Genomic DNA, 20,007 nt, shown 5'->3' with positions numbered 1-20,007 from the left:
CTAATTACACAAGACTCATTCGCAATGCTGAATGCGATGGTCATGTGCACAATCAAGTAAAAAAAAAGAAACACCTGTCAAATGTTTTTTTTTTTTCATTAATAATAGGATATTAGCAGCTACTCTGTTCTTCCAATGTATCAAAGCTCATCAGCTGGTGATACGCATGTCGTGTTGTGTATAAACATGCGATTGTTTCAATTGTGAAACAATGATGTTTGCAAAATGACAGCACAAAATAGAAAAGGTCACTTAAGATTTGCTATCGACGAGATTAGAATGCAACGATGCAAAATAAATAAAAATAAACACAAATTATACATCGATCGTCTTTTTACATATATTTTCGGCGTTTTTTGATATCTATCCTCAATCGTAATAAAGGCGCCAACTGTCGAATTTTAATTTAATCGAACATCCGGTTGAACGGGTGCGTTCAGAGGAAGCACACGCCATTAATTCAGTGGCCGTACAATGGAAGCACTGATTCCCTCCGTCTTGAGAATAATGTGACAATGAAGTTGATTAAAACGTATTATGTTCAAAAGGTGTCTGTCTTTGTGCCTTTGTAATAAACAGGTAGTATTAAAAAGCTGTTCCGAGAGTTCAATAGTATTTTTTATCTGTTACACTCATGCTTGAGATAAACTGTTGGCTGTTACTCGCCTACATGCGTAAGTTATTCAATAAACGAGCGGCACAATCACTAATGAGCTATAGAACATAATTGTAGATATTTTTCTGAGAATAATGGCTACTTTGAATGAAGTAATGTTAAACATCTTGGTGCATGATTCATCGATCAAATGTGGCCTTCTTGTTACTATTTGAACTATCTAATATCTAGTAGTTTGCGTGTACTGTTGTGTTTCTACGGCGGCCATATTGAGTGCCATAGTATGTATGTATGAGACTCATTGATTCATGTTGTTATTCTTTTAAAAGACGGTGCTATAATATACTCTCTTTGAGTATCTTGGGTACTTACAACATTGTCAAGTTCACAGCTGATTTTGTACAACCAAGTAAGTCAAAGCATAAGTTAGAAATACAAAAGTCCTTTTATGTAAGGTACCAGTACAGTATGTACGTGATAATGACACTTTGTTTACACCCTATACTAATCCTTTGCTTCATGTGTCACTTCTGTAGCCCAATTAAATGTTAAGGACGAAACCATGTTTAAAGGTATGTAATGTATAATTTGTCTAATACTATATCATAATAAATGTAATAGCTACGACAGGAAAGGACTAGCCTTGGGGTTTCAAACGAATATGATAGCTATATTCAGGCCCGGGGCCACCTCTTATAGTAAGACTATGTCAGTTGTGGGAAAGAGATGCCACTCTACGCCGTGTATGCGTTTTCTTGCTTCCACATCGTCTTCAGGCGATGGTAGTAGATCATCAGGACAACGCTCTAGATTTCTACTAGTTTCTAGTGATTACAAATTCTATCAACTCGAAGATTTCAGATGACAAACACAATCATATATTTTAATGAATTTGGTTCAATTTATTCAATATTGCTGCTGTAGCATTTAAAGTATTTAGTGCTTATTTAATTTACTAAATTAAAAAGATGTTTAACTAACTTAATATGTAGCAGGAAGACATTGCTTTTTAGCTATAAGACCACCTTTTGTACTCATCATATTTGTTTTTATTGACCTAATTTGTTTGTGTACAATAAAGAGGACCGGTCAAACAAGCCAACTTTGCCAATCAAGGTATCTTTGCCCCAAAAGCAATTTATAAGCAAATCCTCTAATATAAGAAACAATTTTAGTTTTATGGCAATATTTATTATTTGGGTGGAAAGTTGATTATAAATGTTACCATAAAACTAAAATTGATTCTTATGTAAGAGGATTTGTTTATAAATTGCTTTTGGGGCAAAGATACCTTGATTGGCAAAGTTGGCTTGTTTGACGGTATTCTATCTATCTATGTGTACGGCACGAATTACTGCAAGTGACATGTATTTACTGTAAGCATTTACAAGTTTCAAAGTTTATTACGTAAGACACATGCGAATGTCAATGAATGAAATGAAGTTAATTCATTATATTGGCCGTGAGTGTTCCGCCGCGTACTGAATTTCCAGTTGTGTTGGAAAAATGCTTTGAACAATACGAAAAGTACCAATTTAATCCAATTTCCATTAATTCGTCGGACATTGTAAATAGCAGAATTGGGGCCCAGATTGAAGTCTTCATTGGTCTTCCGAATGTTGTTATTCTGTGCATATGCCCTGGACCCCAATTCTGCTATTTTACCATGGCAAATGAATGAATGGCAATTGGATTAAATTTAAAAAATATTCCTATTTTTTTTAGCATTTTACCAATACAATAATTGGAAGTTAATTGTATTGACCTTAAGTTTACCGTCCTGCACTGAATTTCTAATTATTGTGTAGAAAAATGCTTAAGATAAAAAGAAAATTGTAATTTTAAGCCAAATTTCATTCATTCATCGGCCGTTGTAAATAGCAGAATCGGGGCCCTGGAGTGCAGACAAAATTATAATGTGTTTGTGAAGATGAGATGAGGGGATGGTGATCTTAGACATTGGTACGTGACAGAGTGTCATCTTTTAATTATGATCTTTAAGTGAAAGTGGTTTCTGCGCTTCTAATAAATAAATACTGCTACTTTTAGTACAGTAGCTACAATACTGATAAAAATCTAAGCCATTATTTATCTCAATAGAAATGTTGTTAATCTAATATCTTATTATTGTTATTGTATATTATTGTCTAATATTATTGTCCCGAGTAATTCTGTCTTTATGTCTGTTACGCTTTCACGTCTAAACCACTGAACTGATTTTAATGAAATTTGGCACAGATATAGAGTTGACCTTGAGAAAGAACATAGGATAGTTTTTATCCCGGACTTTTGAAGAGTTCTCTTGGAAACGCGATATAACCGACCTCGACGCGGGCGAAGCCGCGAGTGAAAAGCTAGTCGTCAATATAGTCTGACAGATATTGTTAAATTTTTGTTGCTTATTTCACCACCTTAAGTCTTAAAGTATACGTAGAACAAGATTTGTTTCGAAACAGCGCGGTTCAAGAGGCTATTAATAAAACGCAATGCTATTATTATCGTACTGTGTGTTTGGAACGCATAATTTATTGTTTTTACTAACCGTAGGTACATAATTTAAGATGTAGATACGATAGTTATATTATTGTTATGAATATTTGAGCGACTAACAATGTGGTGATGTTAGTCATTACGAATACAATCATAGCTTTTGATTTAAAACATGATACAATTTAATTTTTTGCCGCTTTTTTATCTCTTGCTACCGAAACGTTGTCATTTGTCAGGTTACATGTAATCAAAAACAAACCTTATTGTAGTGGCATGGCAACGGCATCTTCACATACAGCCAAAGGTTTATTCTTCCTACCTATTTTATGTTATAATTAATAATTATTATCACAAAGCGCCGAGTGTTTCCAATGATTGATCACGTAGTGGTTACTTACCGCAGTAGTTGATGCAAGATGCAGGTCTGGGCATAGCATGGAGCGCAATCCACACACGCCATAAGTGGATATACTGAGCAAAACCTGTCCTTTCCCGCCTCGGGAAATTCATGATCGTAGACTTTTTACCATAGTGAAGAGATTTTTTTCTTTTCTTTTTTCAATAGAACAGTCGACACAAAAAAACAAAACTGATGTTTTTTTTTAATTGGTAATTGGAATCATATTATAGTTATTGACGTTATTTCATATTTCGTCTTTTTAATAAAATAACTGCTAGATAATTATTGTTTGAAAATAATCAACTTACCGAAAAAGTCCTCCCAAGTCATGGAGTGATCGGAATCACCGTTCGCACCGTCCATCTTCAACCACTTTAAAGCTGCTAACTCAACATAATTCCATGATTTAACGAAATAAAAAACACAGGTTTTTTTATGTCACCAAACACAACTGGTTACGTTTTTTGTTTGTTGATAAACAAAAAAACATCGCGTTCGATCGTGGGCGGCGGGAAAACGGAACGCACGGCCGCACGCGCGGCGTCTCACTGGCGAATGAATGAAACGAAAAAGTTTGTTACGACTTCGCCCTGCCTCCTTGCTCCGTCCATCCCGTTGTTGGCGAGCGAGCTTCACTTGTTTATTAACTCCTTGCTTTAGTTGCACATGAATGTTGGCCTATTCATAGGTAATTATGAAACTGTACTTAGTTAAGTAAACCTTTTTGTAGGACGAGCTATCATATCTTATCTCTGATAATGAAGTCGGTCAGTAAATATCCAGACGTGTGCAGAAAAACTGCATAGACGGTACGTTTATGGACGATATGATAACTTATCTGTTTTCTTAGCTTGATAAACTAGGCTGTTTATTGTTGAGTTAACATCATTCCAGTTTAATTTTTACTGATTTGAAAATAGTAAGTAGATAGGTCATAGTCATAGGTCTTTATATCATTAAGTTCATAATTATGCAACAGCAAAAGCCCTGGGAATAACTGATATACAAGCTGAGAAAATAGTGGAACCTCCATGACCCAAAGTCGAAGGACTCATCACTCGTGGGCTGTGGGTTCGATTCTAGGACTAAATAAAGGATCCAAAGACAGAATATTTTCTATTTTTTACCATAATCATTTAATATAGAAAATAGTGATCAAACTTTAATCAGATAAAGTAAAATATAAGACCTTGAATAAAAAGCACTTTAGGTTTGGATTGAACTGAAAATATCATGTTTGTTTGTTTAGAAATACTTCCGACGGTTTAGGAAGTAGGATATATTGGTACAGATAAAAAAGTTGTATACTGTGGTTGGCGTAACCGGGCATTGATCTCGTATAGAGACGTGCAAGATTTTATTCTGCGTTCCTCTTATTTAGTCGATAAGTATGGTTGGTAATTTATAAAATAAAATTATGAAAGTGTATTTGAAATACACTTTCATAATCATTGTTAAACATTATTTTCGACTTTATATTTTTTACTTCGTAATAGGTATAAATTTAATCTAAATAAGTGTCACGTGACTGTATAAACTGCTAATGAGTTGATCAAGGGACATAATTTAATAAATTTTAGTTATGGGTAACCGGCAAGAACTTAAAGAAATACATATTATATACTTTATTTAAGTTGATGCATTTACAAAATAGAAAAGTGAATTCCTCTTGTGTGCAGTTAAAAGTATTACAAAACAAAAACGTCTACAAAACATCTCAAACCGTTAACAATATTTTTTTATCAATTCAAATAGTAATAAAATAGTAAATTTAGTAAATCGTCTAATAAGTCCTTCTAGAATGTCCAACTCGTACATCTCTATTGACACAAACAACATGGCGGAATTATGATCAGTTGTTATGTTTCCACCTGCAAAATAAGTTTTAGATCAACACAATTGATTAAAAAACTCAACGTGCACTGTGTGCAATTCACAGTTACTCTTTGTTTCTAAAATTTAACCAAAATAAACCGTAAGTTCTTGCATTTGAGTAATTAAGTTATGAACAGGTAAGAGCACTTCGTTTATAAAATTAACGGATAATTTCATTTTATCGTCACATTGTTGGGCACGTTGTACTTAATTAGATTAAACAACGACTTCATATAAGTTTGTTTTTATTTATAGTTGGGTGTATCGAGTCGGCGGTCGTTAAAAACTTTGTATTTAAAGAGATCGTTGAAGTAAAAAAATATAAATTCTGGATGATTTCGCGATGCCGCGACGAGGTACAGAGGTAGTGCAGTTGCCATTACCGCCGAAAAAGAAAGTGAAGACCGTGGAGGAGTGTCCAAGCCTGGACGTGAGTTTCTGTGACGACGAGGCGCTGCCCCCCGGCATAGTCTTCACCGATGTCCTACAGAAAACCTGGCGCATTGGAAAGCCCATTGGTATGTAGTTATGTGCAACTTACTCCTTATAACTCGCACCCAACTGTTTCAAACAGTTATTATTTTAATACTCACATGATTTTAACAATATTTTACCAAAACTTAGTACATATGATATAATAATAATAATACTTTTAGCAGTTTACATTCCCCCAGCTGATACTGTCACTAATAATAATAACACAAGATGTGTTTACTTTGTCAAGCGAGCCAAATACACATGTTATGTATCAATGTTGATCTAATGATGATATAATTATACAAAGGCCTGTTAACTATGATATATGTCCACTGTGTCCAGTATTATGAGAAAAGGTAGAAAGAACTTTCTTAATTTGTCATGTTACAATGATCTACTGCATTTTTTTATTAATTCAGATATGTCAATAGATTGCTTCAAGAGATAATGCTGCTATCACAACATGTAATAAAAAAATATGTCTAATTATAATTATTACCAAAATAATGATCAAATGAAAGTTTGTTAGAATTGTTGATCTTAATGTTATTAAAAAGACTGTTTAATAGCTACAGAAATGGCTTTTTGCAATAAATAATAAATGCTTAGCGTGGTGATCTGTTGTCATTTGAGTACGAATAACTTTAGTCACTAAGTAGTTGCTTATGTTATTTTTTTTAATTTCTAATCACTAGAAGGTTTAAGAAACAAATGATAGTTTAAAATTATCAATGGAAATGAAGGCGACAAAATAACTTGAGCTTCTTCTTTTTAAACTTAAATAATCTAGAAAATATGGTTTTTTAATCTTAACTGTTATGTGTATAATTTAATTGACTTTGATTTCAAATTAACATTCAATACTTCTGTAAATAAATGTTCTCAAAATTAACTAGTGTGGAGATCATTCAAATGTTAGATCATCATAAATCATAGTTAGAATTTGTATTTAACAGAATCTTACATACACACTATAGCGCTATGTATCAATGACTAATGCCACTAGTAATATAGCCTTTCTACTAGGTAAAATATAACAAAAACATAGTACCTAGTACCTACAAAACGCGTATGACGGCGTTGGCGCGTGCCTCAAGAAAACTGGTTTGCAACTCGCTGAACCACTTTTAACAAGGTCTCTTCATTAACATAGCCTAGCTACCTACCTCATCCAATTCATATTTGTGCTTTTACTAAAACTGCCTGGCCAGCCCAGGCTTTTCTTTCATGTATAGAAACTTATTAAGTTTCATTTTGAAAAAACTGGAGAGTTATAAGAAACTTCATTTTACAACCATACTTTAACCCAGTGTATCCTCCCCAAGCACACTTGGAGTGCATTTATTTATGTGCCAACTACTACTGCTTTTAACAATTAAACATCCCCTTATAATGTCTACTGAATACTATGTACTTAATTCATTTCACCTTATTATTATTTCAGGTAGGGGCAGTTTTGGCAGAATATACCTTGCATCGGATGACATAGGGTCAGAGGTCACAAAATTAAATGCTAGATATGTGGTCAAGATAGAACCGCATACAAATGGACCCCTGTTTGTAGAGGTACACTGCCTTATTCGCACTGCGCAATCATCACAATGTAAGTATGACACAAGAATGTGAAATGGTGTAATTTTTTTTAACATCTTTCTCTCTTACATATTATGTATTTACAACTAAAAATATTTACATTATCAACAGTTATCATTAATCTCGACGTCTTGTAATAAACATATGATAGATATATGAATAGAAAAAAAGTGTAATTCTGGTTTATTTTTTCAACAGTAAAAGAATGGAGATTACAAAACAAACAGAAACGCATTGGCATGCCTGTTTACATCGCGAGTGGGTCGTTCACAGATGAAAATACTGGCACTAAATATAGATTCCTTGTTCTACCGCGATATGACATAGATCTACAGAAAATTGTGGCTAGGACTAAAGTTTTAGACCCCAAAAATGTCCTAGTATTAGCTCTCCAAATTTTAGATGTTTTGGAATACCTACATAGCCAAGGTTATACTCATTCTGATATCAAAAGTTCCAATCTAATGCTCGGGTTTGATGGGTCAAGAGTTGGAAAATCCTCAGTCAAGCTTACTCCATCATTTCAAAAAGATACAAAAGAGGTTGCTGTTTTATCAGGAAGGCATAGACGGGCAAAGCCTACTAAGTCTAGATCATCTAATTACTATGATGATGAGGATTTCGTTATTAAAGAATACAAAGGCACAGATGATATGAACGAAAATGATAAACGTTTAGCCAATGTTAAAAAGAAGCTGAGGAAGATACTTTCTGATAGAGACAGTAGAACACTGCACAGACATCACGCGTTCAACCTCAGACAGCTGTCTAACTACGTTAATTACGAAGATATGAATAGTTCAGTATGCTCAGACCAGTCGTATCAAAAGCTGTTAGACGACTTCGGCGACAAAAACTTAATTCGAACGACAAAAGAGTTTCAGGAAGATTCCAGAAAGAGAGTCAAAGAGTCCAATGAGAATGTCTCGGAAATATACCAAGAAGCTGTGCTGTCACAGTCAAATGGACAGATTTACCTATTAGACTATGGGTTGGCTTCAAAGTTCCTAGACTCGGAAGGCAAGCATAAGGAGTTTGGCATGGACGCAAGGAAAGCCCACGATGGAACGCTAGAATACAGCTCAAGAGATTCTCATATTGGAGCGCATTCTAGAAGGTCTGATCTGGAAACACTAGGCTATAACCTCCTCGACTGGTTAACTGGAACTCTCCCCTGGAAGACAGCTGAAGTAATAGCTGAACCAGATCTAGTCCACGCATTGAAGAAAAACTTCATGAGTGATATTAAATTACTACTTAAAACATGTTTTAAGACTGAATTTTATCCTCAGTTTATGGAAAAATATCTTGAGTATGTCACAAGCCTCGATTTTACTGAGAAACCTGATTATGAATATTGTAGAAGTTTGTTTAAGAGTGAACTACTTAAAAATGGCTGTGCTAGTAGTAGTAAAGAAGTACCTTTAAACTTAATCGAACTCCCGATGTCACCAATGAGTCGCAAAGATTTCTCAAAGCGGTTCGGTAGAAAGAATACTCCACCTAATTTTTTAACTATAAATGGTATCAAAAAAGCGTGTGAGAGAGAGAATGTCTGTTCCTTGGAAAATGACTTAAAATTAGAACTCTTAAAACAAACATTGAACACTTCGAGTGACGGCGTTCGTAAGCCTTGTGCGTCTAGAAACTTCTTCATCTCGGACGCGGATTTAGTGGCACGTCTCAAAAAATCCCTGATGCCTCACGAAATCTTTGGTAAAAAACTGTCACCTAAAAATCTACGATCTAAAAAGAAGAATATTAAAAAACGCAGGGGTGTCAGAACACATAGAAATAGCATCGGCAAATTTGGTAACTTTATGGGCTCTGCTCGCCAATTTACATGGGCAGAAATATTGGCTGGCAACCCTGAGGACATAATTCGCAAGGAGCGAAATGCCGCTGCGGTCAACTCAGAATACGTTGACGACGAAACATGCAAATATAGAATCAGAAAGCTGTCAAATGCATCTGAAAACAGTGACCTACAATCACCATTAATGCAAAAAGACTACTTACAGAATATGAACCCAACTTACGCTATGAAGGAAGTTGTTGCTGCTTTTAAAAGAAAGGTTTCTGGTAAACCAAGTGAGCCAGAGGAACCTATTGAAGGTTTAGAAGGGTACACTCCAGCTATGATAAAGGTGTACAGAATCAAACAGAAAAGAGAGGCAAAAGAGAAGCAAGAAGCCTTGAAACAACAGTCTAACAATCAGACAAGTAAAGAGGAAACTGTTCAAATTGAAAGGAGGTGTACAAGATCAATGAGAAGTAAGAATCAACCGCTAGCAAGCTCAAGAGTCACCCGACAGAAGAGCAGTACGGACAGTAACAAATCACTAGATGAAGAAACAAAAGTTACTCCCAAGAGTGGTAGATCAAAATCTAGAAGTAACAAAAAGGTTTCAAACAAGAAAGATGAAAAAGAAATTGTAATTTTTGATGTGAAACCTGCAACGAAAGATAAAATTGATAGTAAAGACAAATCGTCTTCTAAGGATACGAAAGAAACTGAAGCCGTTCCGAAGGAGGCGAAGAGTAAGTGATCTTTATACTCCTCTTAAAACTTGACTTGACTTAATTTTGTTATGTGAACAATTTTAACCTTGAACTTTTTTTTCAGAATCACCTAGAAGAAACAGAAGCGTTACAGCCGTCACTATCAGAAGGGGTCTAAGGAGCAGTAAGCGTAAAAAACGTTAAACAAACGTGTTCATTTTGCCGCCGTTAAATGTACGAGTGTTGCTTTTTTAAATCTATAGGTTAAGTGCTAATGTAGGTACCGCCTCGACTTATCATCTTACCAATTATATTGATTAGTGTACTGTGAAATGTCTCGGTGTAACTTTACCCACCATTTTTTTATTTGCATAATAAAAATTTATTAGAAATGAATGATTGATACTAAAAATCTGTGATTTGAATTTGTGTGCATTCTTTGTGATGTGATTTTGGGCTTGGCTGGGATCTCACTGGACGCAGGCAAGCCTAATTTAATTTCTTTTTTGCATTTAGTAATGTGACTGGTTGTCTTTAATTCCTATACAAATAGCCTGTTAAGGCTTCACATTTCCTTGTGTAATTCCTCTTAGATCAATAAAATAAATTGTTGAATATGTATCGTTGTTTTCTTTGATTTTTATTTTTAAAAAATCTTCGAAAACATAACATACGCCTTTGCGTATTTTAAAATATCAAATTTACGGGAGAGAAGACATTACGATATTTAATGACCCGGCCCTTACAAAAGAATGCCCTGCTTTGGACTATATTAAGCTAGTATTGACTGAAGACACATACACACTAATCGATTTGATTTTTTGGCTTATTGTATCAGTTTGAATCGATTTAATTTCAAATAATCAAAGACATTATATTATACTCTACTAGCAGAGCATATAATGTCTTTGCAAATAATACGGCCACATAAATGAACAGCAAAAATAATCTCTTGCCATAATCGATAGTTCACATTTGTACAGGCTGTTATCAGTTTTATAGTTAGCAACACTGGTATGATAAGATCGAGCTTGACGGCTTGTCACTTATCAAAGATGACACTGACAGCTACAGAGTGATTTGGCTGTGGTGTATTGCACGGGCGATGGGGCTATGTTTTTATTTCATTCTAATTAATTAGATGACAAAATTCCGGGCTTATCCACTACAGTGCTAGTGATAAGTCATTAGGGTACCAAATTACTAATTTATTTTCATTCAGTACTGATTGCATTCATGACATAACCTAAAAGTTCCTTGAATCAGAGTTCTTATGTAAATTCGCATTTATTTGAATAAACTATGGAAAGTAAATCGAAAAATGTGGTTCGGGTTGGATCGAGGAAGAGCGAGGTGAGTACGCAATTATTATTTATGATTCGTGAACGTTTTTATTAATGTTTTAACTTGATAACAAAGTTAGGTAAAACATCCTGTTTCGAAATATTCTTAAACTCATATCGTACGTAATTTTTACGTCGGCTGTATTAATTTCCAAGGCCAATAGGTTATTCGTGTTTACAAAACTAACTGACCTCTTGAAATCTATATTCTAAATAAAATCAACGTTGTGTACTTTTTGAACTATGTTGAATTCTAATTTGATAACCTTAGTCCAGTATTTTAAAGTTATTACTTTAAGTCTGAATCATGCATAATATAATTTATAAGCAAATAGATATAATAGAAATAAAACAGGTTAAATAAAATAAAAAGAAATATAATTTAAAGAATAACTTTCCAATTCATAAAACTGATACATCAAGGTTTTGTGTAATTAGTCAGTAAAATACGAATAAGTATAAACTTCCTGTGTTATGTATAGACAGAGTAAGTAGAAACTTGATGACTTGCAAACACAGGTTTAAACAGCTGTGCAAAATTAAACCAATATAATGTGTTTCAATTTATAAAGTATTATGCCAGTAAATATCACCTTGAAGGGTGTAATTTAATTATCTACAATATTGATGAGAGGTTTTTTTTTTCAAAATTTAACTAAAAACTCTTTTTGTAATTCAATCACTTCAAGTATTTTATTAATTTATCCAAAAACTGCACTATTGCATTAGGTATTGTCCTGTAATAATACTTGTATGTGGCTAATCAATAAATAAGATTATGCTTCAATAAATTATACAATTACACAAAAACTGTTTTCTATAATAGAGGGGCATTTACCACAATATATTCTTATCAATAACAGATTCAACCTAAATCCAAGCAGTAACACCAAATGTTTTTTTACAAAGAGTGATGGATATACATAATAATTAGAACCTTTTTATTTCAGCTGGCCCTCATCCAAACCAATTATGTGATTAAGTGTCTAAAAAAACATCATCCCGAAAAGGAGTTTGAAATAGGTAAGGTTTTATTCACTATCATTTCATTGAACAAACACTTTTTTCTTCCAGTTTAATTAAGATGCAATCTAAAATAGCATAACATACAATATTAATTGTTCCGAAGTTCAATAAAACTAGCCTTACAACATACAAGGAAAAACAGATATAATTAAATCAATATGCATAATGACTATATTTTCTGTAGAACATCTCATTATTCACAATAACTAATATCTCAAGGGGTTTAACCACAAGCTCTTAAACTGACACTAATGCAGTTGTGCGAGAGAGACGCCGCTCTACGCCGTGTAGTGCGCTGTCTCGCTCTCACTAATGCAAAGATATTACTTCATGAGGTAGTAAGCCTCATAGTAATCTGGGCACTTCAAACTTACACTACACAGATAGCCGAGTGGTTGAGGTCATCACGCCTAACCCACTGTGTGCGATGTGTAACGGGTTCGATCCCCGCGTAGGACAAACGTATGTTTTCATCCACGAATGCTTGTTCTGAGTCTGGAAGTCTTTATGAATATGAATTGTATGTTTGTGAAACCCTCCGCGAGACATAGATTAAATTGCTTAGAGCAGAAGTCGTTTTCTTTTAAAGAAGAAAAAAAAAACTTTTTATTCTGACTTGTGTGTGAGTATGACGCAATTACGTAAATTGTAATATATAGTATTATGTTCACTTATATATTCATATCACCATGAGTATGTAAAATATTGATACCTACATTGTGACAAACATTAATTTGCGTTTATTTTATAATGACACATGTTAACTTGTGCTGTAAGAATATCTTTACCAATTTATGTGTAGTGTGGGGTATTTAGAAATTAGTAAATTTGGGGCCTTAAGCAGCTGATTTATTGATGCCACTCGAAAACAGACATTAATGTTACTGTCATAGGACACATATTAGTTTGAGGAATAAATGGCAACTTATTTTCATTTTATTTATTTAGTAGTGTTTAAATGTGCGCCGGTCAGTATGGTTGTCGTGATCAGACTTGACGTTGACTGACATTTTAAGTCTCTGTTGGTAGTCGCGCACAAATCATACCAATAGACGAATTTCCGTTTATGAAAACTTTGCAAGGAATACTGATCGTGGTTTATTAACTGCTATTATACCTAATAGCAGGTATATATAATATATTTTTATCTTTTCACGTTAATTTAGTTAAAATGCACAATTCCTACGTGTAAATTGCCCTAGCTTTGGAGAGCGGGGCCTCCTAGAACAAGTATCTTTTTACTCTAAGCAGACCCCTTTGTAAGATATAATATATGTATTATAGAACCTGTGGTTCTCAAAATAAACTTTTCATTTATTGTTGTGTATTTCAGTAACCATGACAACGCTCGGAGACCGAATACTAGACATTTCGTTACCTAAAATCGGGGAAAAATCTCTGTTCACAAAAGATTTAGAGGACGCTCTGCGCAATGATTCCGTGGACTTCGTCGTGCACTCACTCAAGGATTTACCCACTACCTTGCCCGACGGACTTGCTATTGGTGCTGTTTTTGAAAGGTAGTTACATTTATAATTAGCCTTATGTCTTACATTTATTATTCACCAACTCTCCACCTTACCACGACTTATAGTGGCCATCATCTACATTTTTGGGTAAAAAATTGTTTTAAACCGAGGTTAGCTAACCCCGTACCAAATTTCATAAATATTGGTCTAGTCATTTCAGAGTAAGGAGGAAAACATAGCGAGGATATACTTCAGATGGGATTTCACAATTTACCCATATAATGTATAACAATTCACAGCCATACTAATTATATCGGTACGTCATTCCACCCGTATATTTATGGTAATTAAATAATGCCAGGTAATGTCAACAATTGTACACTTCCAATATACCGAAGTCCTCATACAATTCTGAACGACTGTCGCTCGTAGATAATTGAATAATCTAACCTACTTATAGGTCTATATTGGATTCATAACATCCGATTATCAGTTTATTGTCATTCAATCATTGCAAGTAGGTAGTAAGTAGTAAGTGACAGAAAACCGTTTTTATTGCTACCTTTCTATTATAGCTTTTATGCCGTAGGTATAAAGTTCATTTTTACTGATAGCTTTGGTTTTGTCTACAGTATGTATAATAGACAGCCGGGCACATACACTGCATAGCAAGCACAATTCCAAATACACTTTGCGCGTCGTGTCGTGGGTTCGATTCCCGCGTAGGTCAAGCCTTTGTGCGATCCAAAAATGCTTGTTCCAAGTTTGTGCTCGTGCTTCAATGTTTGTAAAACTCTGAAACACGAAGTATTAATTAAAGCAGACGTGGTGTCAAAAAAGGTTTATTTACGATGTTAACACCGAAGTTAGTGGTTTTGTGTTCGTGAAGTCAATTTTGACGGTTTTCTAAATGAGATTGATCCAAATCAACTCAACTCAACACTATCTAATATATGTATGCATTTCGTAGTAAAACTATCGTGTTCGATTCCCTATCTACTGATAAATACCGGCCTTGTTTGCCGCTTAATCTCTAAATATCTCTGAATTATATCTGATTTTATAGTCACTTAGGCAATAATGTATGCTTATTGCGTTTCACGGGAAAGTGCAACTAACTCAACCCTTTTTTGATGAGGGGGAAATCTTTATGGACACTCGCTTCCGAGGGGAGGGGTAGTGTCAGACTCTAAAAACGGCTTTTTACGCCGCTTACGTTATGCGCGTTTTCGTATCGGTACATGGAAATGTGTTATACTTCACTTCACTAATTAATAATCAAGCCTGGTTACCTTAGACCTGGTTTGTCTATTTGAAAGTCTATCCTGTTATAAAAGATGAAAAATATCTCTAAGGTGCTACGCAGGCGGCACACTTTTTGTGCGATCAAGTCTGCGGCGGTCTAAGTATGATGGAGCGCGTGTGCGGTACTGCATGTAATTGCGTAGGTTCTATTATCACAGACTAAAAAGTGCGTCACGGATAGTCCGTCGTCTGCGCTGCAACTAAAAATCACTTTATGGCAGTTTTGGAAGCGTGAGACCTCATTACACTGTGTAAAGCAGAGTCTCTATTGTACAATCATTCAACTCAGCCTGTCATAGTCCAAAGCTTAATATTTTCCACCCCAGTCCCCAGTAAGTTACACCCTTGTTTACCGCCTTACGTAAGCTCCAACATCTTTCAAACGGCTCAAGCGATTTTTATCGAACACACTAAGAACACTCGCAAATAACTCACATTTAATACAAAACAAATTTATGCGGAGTTATGATGCCACATTGAGAGACGTTAAATTTATAACACACCTCTTTTTACGTCCGAGGTTAACAAATGTATGTTCCCCTTTCAGAGAGGATCCAAGAGACGCGCTAGTCCTTCGCGAGGACTTTAAGGACCACACGTTAGCGACACTGCCTGCCGGTTCTGTAATTGGTAAGTACTTCAGCAAAAAGTATCTACACACATTCGGATCTAGTTTATTAACTTTTGTAACCTTATTTACGTTGCGTCATCACAGTTTCAACTTTGCGTTCAAAAGGTACTGAATTAAATCGGTGGTAAAAAATCGAAGTGACATATCAAATAAGATATATTATGCCAATTAGAATCCTTTTTTTATAATTGAAGGCACAAGCAAGTACCTCATAATTCGTCGTTTTTATACACTCCCTTCCTTGTATGTTTGTTTGTCGTTCCGGTTGGATTTTTCCAACTCAATTTTGATTAGCTTTTAAGCCAATTCAAGGCAATCTATTATTAAAACAATTTTCAAAATGTGTTCAGCAGATGCAGAAAGAGAAAATAATCTCCTACAACATCACAAAAACGACCTCTTTATAATATAAGTATCAGAAAATGCGTTCAGAGCACGGTTACAGTCTACGTGGACTAGTTTATTGATGATTTAATCTCATGATAAGAATTACATAAAACAATTGTACTAGGATTCGAATATCGATGCGGTTATTTTCAATTGTATGCTTTGAAAGTGGTCGATCAGGTAAGGTTAAAACTGTGGCCATTAACGCGCCGAAAACCGACTTAAAAGTTCTCAAGTCATCTCTGTTTTTTTTTTTTGTAACCCCAGATTTGCTTCTGGATGAATCGATTTTGTTTATTCTTTTTTATGTGATTAACGTGAAATACCCGTGAAATAGGCATTTGGTCCAATAATTTCATCAAGTTCGACACATGTAGTTTAAATTTGAAATTAGTTGTATAATATGATTTACAAAGGAGTACTTAATTCCTGAGACATTCTCTACCATACATAGCTCTCTATATGAGCTCGTTTTCGCATGTTATAGTTAACTTTGAAACCGCGTACGCCACTCACGTACGCACCGGTTTCAAGGTGTCGCTAGCTCTGCGGTCCCGGTTCCGATTGACCCGGTCGGGTCAATGTAAAATTCACATTTTCTACATGGTCTCGGGTCAAGGTATTTGTGGTACCTTCATTGTATCTGCATTCCATAACACAAGTGCTTAGCAACTTACTTTGGGTTCAGAACAATGTATGTGATGTTGACCGCATTGCTTTATTTATTTATTTATTGTTCAGGTACATCGTCCCTCCGTCGCACAGCCCAGCTGCGCGGCTCGTACCCGCAGCTCACGGTGCAGGATGTCCGCGGCAACCTCAACACGCGCCTTCGCAAGCTCGACACGTCGGGACAGTACGCGGCGCTCATGCTCGCCAGCGCGGGCCTACAGCGAATGGGCTGGGGCAACCGCATCTCTAAGGTAAACTGTTATTGTGGCTTGCGGTCAGTGGCGTAGCGAGGGGAGACGGAGAGGCGGACCGCCTCGGGCGCCACTATCTGGAGGGCGGCAAAATTGAAAAAAAAGGCGGCAAATTACCAAGTAAAATGTAGATAGAGTAAGAGCAAGTGTAAGATAACTTAGCGACAAGTTAAGTTAGATTCCATTGGGCGCCAAGGTGCGAATCCGCCCCGTTTGCTCGTCATTGTTGGCTCTAGGAATAATAAATATACAAATCGCTAAACGACCAGTTTTTTGTGTACAAATTTCAATTGACCTATATTCCATTGATGTTATCAGATTTTGCCGTGTGCGGATATGAAGTACGCGGTAGGTCAGGGCGCGCTGGCCGTGGAGTGTCGCTCGGACAACGCCGCCATCTTAGCAATGCTGGCGCCCTTCAACCACCCCGAGACATACTGCCGCATACTCGCCGAAAGGAGCTTCTTGAAAACTTTAGGTATGGGTTTTTAATAGATTTATATATAGTATTAAAATAATTATATAGTACAGTATTTTATAAATGCGAATGTGTGTGTATTGTGTGTACATGGACTAAGTCAAAGCCATAAGTGATACTTTTGTGTGATTTGGGCTTTCTGATTATTAGAAATAAAATATCTTCAAAATGACCGGCAAAGTCATCAATGCGATACTTGCAGTGCTTTAACTCAGTTTTTAGACAACCGGTATTATTTCTTCTATAATATATTATTTTTAAATGAATTTTATGTCTCAACAGGTGGTGGTTGCAGCGCACCTGTTGGCGTGTCCACAACTATAAAACCAGTAGACTCCCAATTCAAACTGTCCATAACTGGCGCCGTGTGGAGCCTAGATGGCGCCACCAAACTAGATCACACGCTACAACAAACATTCGTGCAAATAAAACGCACGCAAAAACATAAACTGAGTCCCACAGAAGAGAACGAATGTAAAAAAGTCAAAATTGACAATGGGGAGGCTGAAAACGAAATTCTTAACCCATCAGAAGTACTTAAAGACAATAAGACTGACAGTACTGGCAGCTGCGGGGAGGCCAGTGACAGTGAAGTGGACAGACGTATATTCTGCGGGCTGTCCGTAAACCCCAGCATGCCAATAGATGTTATTATCAAATGTGATAACCTTGGCCGAGATGTGGCCAACGCGCTCATTGATAAAGGCGCGTTAGAAGTTATGAAAGTGACGCAAGACTTGATAAGAAGCTCTGTCGCTGAGAAATCATGATTTTTAGTTATGAAAATGAGGCTGTATATTGCTAAAGAGGCCAGACAAAAGGCCTAACGATTAGTATCAATTTTACAGAAGACAAATGTTGGGAAATCGCACAATGTTATAAATATTTTTCACTGAATGGGATAATTTGTAAATTAACCTAAAAGCTGCTTATTTTAAAACAATTTTGAGGTTGGGTCTTTTCGCAATGCCTTAGTATGTATATAATATCTAGTAAAATTAGAAACAGAACAATTATGAAGAATTTGTAATATTGTAAATACAAGTAGTATCTTTTTATAAAGCGCGGTGCAGCTTGTCTAAGCAACGATGTTCGGCGGCAGTGTTTGTAAATAAGAAAAACATTGTTATTTTTTTTATGGTACAGACTTTTACAACGAATCTGTTATATTTATATTTGAAGGATGTTCGTTGTATTGACTATGTTCTGACCACAGAGTATTGAATGAGTGCAGTGTTAATAAAATGTATTTATTTAAAATTTTCTTCAAATGCAACTCGCAATTTTAAGAAAATATTATTATATGTCGAATTTTTGTAACCATACTGAGTCAAACAGTAAAGTTATGAAATGCGTTCTTTATTTTTATTCCGTTTGTAGAAATTGTAGATTCTGTATCATACAGTCAAATTAATCTTAAAACTTAGAAAATACGAATAATGTTACTAGCCTACGATTAACTGCAAAACGCTGATAGCACAGCATTTTATTGACTACTCTAGTGGCTGAAACCGGACTGTTGACTGTTATGTATGGATTTAAATAAATTGTATTTTGTTTCTATAGACGTACGATGTTGTACAAATTATATTATGTAGTGGGTACTTATTTATGTGGGAAACTTCCCTGGGACCTTTATAGATATTAACTTTATATAATTGGTTATGTATTTAAATTGTTTTGTTATCCAACAAATGTTTGTTTTGTGGTTATCAGGGATTTATTAGGTGCCTTGAATCGAGTAATTGAATCTTGAAACGTGTCCTTGTAATTAAAATCTGTGTATCTGGATGAAATTTACATTTGATGCCTCTTCTAGTTGGTATAATTATTTTCCTTATTTTCTGAAGGCTTATCAACTCATTTAATCGCGACAGTTGTTTGAACAAGACTTACAGTCACAGATTATGAGATTTGACAGACGCATTCATTTATTATAATTTTTGTGGTGATCAGTGTTCGAGAAACCAGGTTTACAGTATTTGTAGACCAAAACAACCATTATGTTGGTTACCAAATTTAATATTGTTATTAATCCCTATTCCAATATCTATTTCTTCTGTAAATTATTGACGATTGTCAGATCCTTTTATTTAGTTAAATCTTCTTACTCTATGTATGGGGACATCATATTGCGCAAGGAGAAACAAATTCGTGACGTTTCAAAAATTTAGGTAAATTGAAGCATGAAGAACTCTGAGACTTAAATACGCGTATTACGAACAAAAATGGTGTGGGGTGGGGGCCTAACTAGTAAAGACTATGGCTACACGTTGACTGATAATAATTATATTCATTGACATCTTCTGTTCGACTCTCTGCCAGATGTAATTTAACACCTCAGTTTCCTTTTAACCTGCATCCTGTAACTATGGTGTTTATATAATTGTTGATGTTTATGTTAATTTTATTTAAATAAACCGGTGAATGTGTTGGGATGTGTTTGTTTTATTTGCTGAACAAAGGATATTTTGACAGACTTTCTTGAATAT

General features: G+C 35.2%; 3 protein-coding genes across 4 annotated transcripts in view; 2 read left to right on the top strand and 1 right to left on the bottom strand.

Annotated features, from left to right (window-relative positions):
* Positions 1-4,948, bottom strand: part of LOC113505196 — a 116,177-nt gene extending 111,229 nt beyond the window's left edge. Inside the window, exon 1 of the mRNA XM_026887788.1 lies at positions 3,815-4,948. Coding sequence (XP_026743589.1) covers positions 3,815-3,869 — 55 coding nt within the window. The 5' untranslated portion in view covers positions 3,870-4,948. The remainder of the gene's footprint in view (positions 1-3,814) is intronic.
* Positions 4,949-5,320: 372 nt separating this feature from the next.
* Positions 5,321-10,572, top strand: LOC113505119. Of its 2 annotated transcripts, none has more exons than XM_026887651.1 (5): positions 5,321-5,481; positions 5,637-5,899; positions 7,303-7,461; positions 7,650-9,992; positions 10,078-10,572. In XM_026887651.1, exons 2-5 carry the CDS (start codon positions 5,725-5,727, stop codon positions 10,155-10,157), a joined length of 2,757 nt encoding a protein of 918 aa, XP_026743452.1. In that variant the 5' UTR covers positions 5,321-5,481; positions 5,637-5,724; the 3' UTR covers positions 10,158-10,572. The 2 variants fall into 2 exon arrangements, with proteins under 2 accessions (XP_026743452.1, XP_026743451.1); XM_026887650.1 differs by having other exon boundaries at positions 5,321-5,518.
* Positions 10,573-11,006: 434 nt separating this feature from the next.
* On the top strand, positions 11,007-19,953 carry LOC113505143 (porphobilinogen deaminase-like). Its single transcript, XM_026887702.1, has 7 exons — positions 11,007-11,306; positions 12,247-12,319; positions 13,656-13,842; positions 15,644-15,726; positions 16,856-17,037; positions 17,356-17,515; positions 17,798-19,953. The coding sequence occupies exons 1-7, from the start codon at positions 11,256-11,258 to the stop codon at positions 18,283-18,285; spliced, it is 1,224 nt and encodes a 407-aa protein (XP_026743503.1). The 5' UTR covers positions 11,007-11,255; the 3' UTR covers positions 18,286-19,953.
* The last annotated feature ends 54 nt before the right edge of the window (positions 19,954-20,007 follow it).

The sequence above is a fragment of the Trichoplusia ni genome, chromosome 24 (assembly GCF_003590095.1).
Source record: "Trichoplusia ni isolate ovarian cell line Hi5 chromosome 24, tn1, whole genome shotgun sequence".
Taxonomy (NCBI): domain Eukaryota; kingdom Metazoa; phylum Arthropoda; class Insecta; order Lepidoptera; family Noctuidae; genus Trichoplusia; species Trichoplusia ni.
This window is presented reverse-complemented; position numbering and strand designations above follow the sequence as displayed.